The sequence below is a fragment of the Myotis davidii genome, unplaced genomic scaffold (genome assembly GCF_000327345.1).
Source record: "Myotis davidii unplaced genomic scaffold, ASM32734v1 scaffold840, whole genome shotgun sequence".
Lineage (NCBI taxonomy): Eukaryota > Metazoa > Chordata > Mammalia > Chiroptera > Vespertilionidae > Myotis > Myotis davidii.
The window spans coordinates 377,257-383,496 of NW_006291973.1; the positions used below are offsets into that span (position 1 = coordinate 377,257).

The window sequence follows — 6,240 nt, forward strand, 5'->3', positions numbered from 1 at the left end:
AAATTAAAATGTTAAAATCAAATCTGATATTGTTTTACCTTTTATTTGGTGTGTGGAAGGTGTGCGGAAGAGGGGGTAGTCTTATACGGCGAGTATATAACAAACTCTGTATTTTGAGTGGAAATCTTAGGGGGTCGTCTTATACGCCCAGTCGTCTTATACGCCGGCAAATACGGTACATTCAAAATGCATTATAAGTCCCTAATGCCTCCTTACAAATTCTAAAAATGGTCAAAAGGGTCTTGTGGAATCAAAAGGTCCTTTACATAATTCTAGAGCTCTGATGCCAAATATTGTGTGTCTATATTGGATAGCAGGGAGTGGTATAAAGCATAGGTGTAAACGAAACAGGCCAACGTGTCGGAGAAAGTACAGCCCCTCCCAGACAGGCGGCCTGCGTTCCCTCTGCCAAGTACCCTGGACCCACATCACCGCAGACAGGCACTCACCTTCCGCACTGCAGCCAAGTCCCCTTTATTTATTAATCTGTACTTCTTATCTTGATACCTGTTCTCTCTTTTAGCCCTACTATTAATAAGTAAAATAAGGCAAAATGTGATGCCTAATTGATACTGTAGTCTTGGGTACGCTTTAAGAAGCCATGTAGGGCTTCAGACTCGCATACTCCATTTGGGAAGGTTGTTATTATATTTTAAAAATATCAGGTAGAGATTAACAAAGTGTTTCTAAAGGCTATTCAGTAAGGTAACAGAGTGAGCAGACTGCCCAAATCTTATCTCCAGTGATTTTTCTTTTTACAAATCAATGTCACAATTACATCCAATCTCATATAATCCTGAGAAGATAAAATAATTATCACTATACCAACTGAAGTAAAAAATATTAAATAAAAACTTAATAAAGAGTTAAATAAGCAACATAAATTAAAATACTACCAAAAATACTGATATACTAATAGCATTTTAATACCGTGCTTGAGGTTTATAAAAACTCTGTCTAGTCTTAATGACCAAAAGTAGATTACTTAGTAAGTTTCACGATGTTTTCTGTCTCTGTGGCATTGTCCAGGCTTAGCTTGTCTGTTTTCACTTCTAGAATTAAAACAAACAAAACACTTGTTAACTACTCAAAGACTTATTAAAATGAGCTAATAAGCCCACAGCGTGGCTCAGTGGTTGAGTGTTGACCTGTGAACCTGAAGGTCATAGTTCAATTCTTGGTCAAGGCACATGCCAGAGTTGCAGGCTCAATCCCCAGTGAGGCATACAGGAGGCAGCTGATCAATGATTCTCTCTCATCATTGATGTATCTCTCTCTTTCTCTGAAATCAATAAAAATATTTTTAAAACAATAAAGGAGATATGCTACTTTTGTTTTTTGGGGTTTTTTTTAAGGGGAGAATGATGATTTTTTTAAATTTTTTAAAAATATTTTTTATTGATTTTTTACAGAGAGGGAGGGAGAGGGATAGAGAGTTAGAAACATCGATGAGAGAGAAACATCGATCAGCTGCCTCCTGCACACTCCCTTCTGGGGATGTGCCCGCAACCAAGGTATATGCCCCTGACCAGAATCGAACCTGGGACCCATGAGTCCGCAGGCTGATGCTCTATCCACTGAGCCAAACCGGTTAGGGCAGAGATATGCTACTTTTGGAAAAATTATCTTTTGAAAAAATCTTCTTTAGCCAAATGCTGGTCATAAAATGTCCAGTCGTTAAGCTGTGATGATAACTTTTTAACACAAAGATTCCTCCTCCTCCCAGTTAAAATTACACATCAAGTTTTCTTAGACTGTCTGTGTGTTTTTTAAATTTTTATTTTATTAATTTCTATAGAAAGAAAGGAGGGGAAATGGTGGGAGGAGGCAAGGGAGAGAGAGAGAGATTTGTTGCTCCACTTAGTTATGCATTCATTAGTTGATTCTTGTATGCGTCCTGACTGGAATCAAACCCACAACCTTGGCATATCAGGATGACACTAACCAACTGAGCTACCCGGCCAGGGTGAAACTACCAGTGTTTTTTGTAGTCATTCTGATTCTGACAACACTAGACTGAATATTGACAAATCTACTTTGCTAAAGTAATCTTTGTCCTTTGCTATGTTGCTGCCCATTTTCTGAAATAACAACAAGCCTAATTTTTAGGTAGTATTTCTGGACCATACTTTGTCTGTAATATCTTTGACAAACCAAAATGTTTGATATGAAATACTTACCAGAACTGCTTGTCTCTTGATAAGGAGGTAGTGTGGTATCCAGTGACTTGTTAGGATTGTAATTCTTTACGTCCAAGAGTCTCCCTTCTTTGATAGATTCCCATATAAAATCCAGGTTTGCAATCTGGATATGGTTCTTTTGGATAGACTTCAGTTGGTACTGACTGAGAACATCAGCATTGTCTAAGATTATATGTGTACACTAAGAAAAAATAATCATTATGCATTAGTAGAATCAAAACTTAAGTTACTTTGTATCTGTAATTTTCACCCTTGAAAAGTCTTGTTTGAAGGTAATTTGCAACAATTTTTCTCAGATTTCTAAAACTCTTGTAAGTAATAAAATTTCTTGCTACATTAAAATTTTTTTACATCAACAATTATGGATATGGATATCCATCAAAGATTATGGATATGGATGTACCATAATTGATTAACCAATCCCAGAGTTTTTTCCAAATTTTTACTCCTCTAAAAAAATGCTGTGCTGAATATCTTCATGTATACTTCTTGTACAGCTTTGTTTTTTCCTTAAGGGTGGAATAAGAGGTTTAAAGGGTATTCATTATTATTTTGTTAATTTGCAATTTTATTCACTTATTTTAAAATGAGTAGTTGATGCACACTGTAGAATATCTAAAAAGTAAAATTATAATATTAAGTTAATTTATTCCTCACCATTTCTCCAGGTTCCTGTCCAGAGGAACCTGAGCTAATCTATGTAGACAACATGCATAGAAGTACACAGATGGCAGCATACTAAATATACTGCTTTTCCACTTGACAATTTATTTTGGAGATCATTCCTCGTCATTACATATTGTGCTATCTCCATTATAATAGCTGGTATGCACATTTCAAATGTTTATAGACACTGGCAAAACAACTGCTGAAAAGGTTGCAGTCCTGTATGTGAGAAATTCTAAAAGTGAGAACCTGTGTTGGCATTCTCTAAACTGAAAGGCTATAAAAGGCATGCATTAATTCATCATCCACAGAAATCCTAAGACAGGTCAGTGGCTAACCTGGAGGAAAAGAGGGCCATTCTGTATCTGACATTCACAGATAAACTGCCAAATGCCAGAGAAGTACCGAGCATCCAGCTAAACTTGTCTGTGCTTCACAAAACAAACCCAGCTCCTCCCACTGGCAAGCCCAGGGCTGTGGTCCAGGAAGCGGCAGTCCCATCAGCCCACCGAGAGGGAAGAGCCTGCACCGGGCAGGGCCTGTACTTGTAGGCCTGGCATCTAACAACTTTGAATTTCAATGTTTAGTTCTTATGATGAGGTGGTTAAAACAGAGCAGGGTAACCTTAGTTATTTTCAAGATTTCATCTAGCTGTGAAATTCTGTATCTAAACTGTCAGTCTTACAGTTCATTTCAAGAGAAAAGGTAGCTTCCTTCCACCTTTAAATAAGCAGTACAAAGATGGGTTTTTTTCTGTCCTATAAGAACCACCCTTACAGGTGTCACTCCAGTGCTGACATACTGGTGAGTGACTAGAGTGCTTTTGGCAAATGCTGCACATTCTCCTTTGAGAACAGATTTGGCTGGTCTGATGTTACTTTTTTGGTGTCCTCGGCTGTGCTCTAATGATATTAGATTCACATGGCATAGAGGATTGTCCTATACGGCTCACAGGAGTAGGAGAAGACAGAATGGGGTGGTCTTCCCTCCTCTGCCTCTCTCCAGCCGATTCCCTGTGGGAGCTGTCACTTCCCCTGCCTCCACTGGCTTCCCTGCTGCCAATTTCTCTACTTACTTTTCTCACCATGACCTGCACCCCCTGAGGCACAATGGTCTATCACAGAAGAATTCTTAGGATATTTTACCTGTGGATTTAATAAAAAGGAAACATTTCCACCATTTTCCTTAATGTCAGTTTGTAGCTTTTTCTTCTGTTGACCAGGTAAGTGTTTTACTTTCAAACAGAAAGTACAATTTGCAAAGACTCCCACAGTCATCCTGTAGAGAAAAGAAGTTACAAGTCATAACTTTTAAGGATTTTCTTTTCAGTGAATATAAATGATAGTGACTTTAGAATTGTTCTACATGCAAACTGTGGGAAAGTTGGGCATTATTATTTTAAAAAAGATATTGTAATCATATTATAATCACAAACGTTGGATATTACTTCAGTTTGCAATATGTATATTGGTTTTAGAATAATTTCTAGCCTTTATGGCTGATATTATGACACCCAAAAAATCCTTTGGTATAGATTCGTAATATACATTTTTTTAAGATATGGGATTTTTAAAAATATATATTTTTATTGATTTCAGAGAGGAAGGGAGAGGGAGAGAGAGAACATCAATGATGAGAGAGAATTATTGATCCAACATGAACCCCCCCCTCCCTATAACCCCCCCTCCCACCCCCCTCACAGGATTAAGCCCTCAACCCCAGCATGTGACCTGACCGGGAACTGAACTACGACTTCCTGGTTCATAGGTCGATGCTCAACCACTGAGCCACATGGGCCAGGCATAATATACATTTTAAGGAAAACATGACAGATTTTAGTCACAGATCAAATATAGAAGCATTGCCCTGGCTGGGTAGCTCGGCTGGGTAGCTCAGCTGGTTAGAGCATCTTCCTGGTCCACCTAGGTTGCAAGTTCAATCCCAGGTCAAGGCACATACAAGAATCAACCAGTGAATGCATGAATAGGTGAAACAACAAGTTGATGTCTCTCTCTCTCTCTCTCCCCCTTAAATCAATCAATAAATAAAGAATATATAGAAGTGCCCAGTCCAGTGTGGTTTGGCTCAGTGGCTGGAGCGTCAGCCCACGCATGGAAGGATTGAGGGTTCAGTACCCAGTCAAGAGCACATACCTGGGTTGCAGGTTCAATCCCCGCCCCAGTTGGGGTTCCTGTGGGAGGCAACCAGTTGATTTGTCTCTCTCACATTGATGTTTCTCTCTCTCCCTCCCTTCCACTCTTTCTAAAACAAAACAAAACAAAACAAAAATCAATAGAAAGAATACCTTCGGGTGAGGATTAATATCCTTGGTTGAGGATATATATATGTATATATATGCATTAATTTCTAATTAAAAATTAACATTATGTGATAGTGAAACCATGGACTTTTATATTTAAGTCCTGGGAAACTTTCAGCCTCTTTCTCACAAATTCTGGCACTTTATCCAGAAACTGTGTGCAGTTGGGAGCCTTCCTGGAACCCTTAGCTCTGATCCAGGACAGGCTGTAGCCTCCCCATGGCCCCCGGGGGCAGCTGTAGTCACACACATCCTCATAACCACTCTTAACACTTTTAGTTTCTCCAGTAGAATAGATCCCACGCGAGGGCTGTGCTTTGTTGATTTTCACCTAGACTCTAGGGCACACAGTAGGCATTCAATAAACGCTTGCTTACTAAAAACTCCCGCATCTATTAAAACCAAGGATTACCGAATATCCTCTGACACTATTTGCATATTTGGACTCAAATGGCATCAACTCTGCACCTTCCTAATGGGACTATTGAGCCCCTGAGAAGAGAGGCCCCCCCACTCTGGTGCTGCTCCAACTCCAGAGGCCTGTCACAGCTCTGAGCACATAGACCCGAACTAACGGGTGCTCACTGAATACAAGATCAAGTCAGCGCACGGAAAGGATCTGCCACATGCACACATTCGGAGTGAACTTCTCCTTTATTCTAGCGCCACATTTCACAGATCGTCATGTTTACTGTCATTTTGCAACCCAGAGCGTAAGGCTGAACACTGGGCCGCGCCCTGCTTTTCTAGAGACTGAAATTTAACACTCAGGCCCGGAAGGAATCATTAAACTCATTTGCAGGTTTTCGACTTTGAACTTCAACTGACAGTAAATGTTCCTATCACGCACGGTTTTCCCAGTTACTGACGGTGTTCCTTGATTATCCATCAAAATCCTGGACTTTTTGCAAAAGCTTGCTTTGTAACCCAACTTTCAGAAGACAGACATGCCCTTTGGCACGTCGGAAACAAGAAACGCAGGGCCCCGGCGCGACCGGCTCCTTCCGGGAGACCCGGGCCTGAGCGCCCGGGGGGGCCCCGCGTCCTGTCCCC

The 6,240-nt window shown here is 40.2% G+C and overlaps 1 protein-coding gene across 1 annotated transcript in view; it reads right to left on the reverse strand.

Moving 5' to 3' along the window:
- PARP4 (poly(ADP-ribose) polymerase family member 4) overlaps positions 1 to 6,234 on the reverse strand; it is a 116,201-nt gene extending 109,967 nt beyond the window's left edge. The window contains exons 1-4 of the mRNA XM_006765331.2: positions 6,057 to 6,234; positions 4,013 to 4,145; positions 2,181 to 2,382; positions 986 to 1,052 (exon numbers count right to left, since the gene is read on the reverse strand). Coding sequence (XP_006765394.1) covers positions 986 to 1,052; positions 2,181 to 2,382; positions 4,013 to 4,145; positions 6,057 to 6,076 — 422 coding nt within the window. The 5' untranslated portion in view covers positions 6,077 to 6,234. The remainder of the gene's footprint in view (positions 1 to 985; positions 1,053 to 2,180; positions 2,383 to 4,012; positions 4,146 to 6,056) is intronic.
- Positions 6,235 to 6,240: the final 6 nt, after the last annotated feature.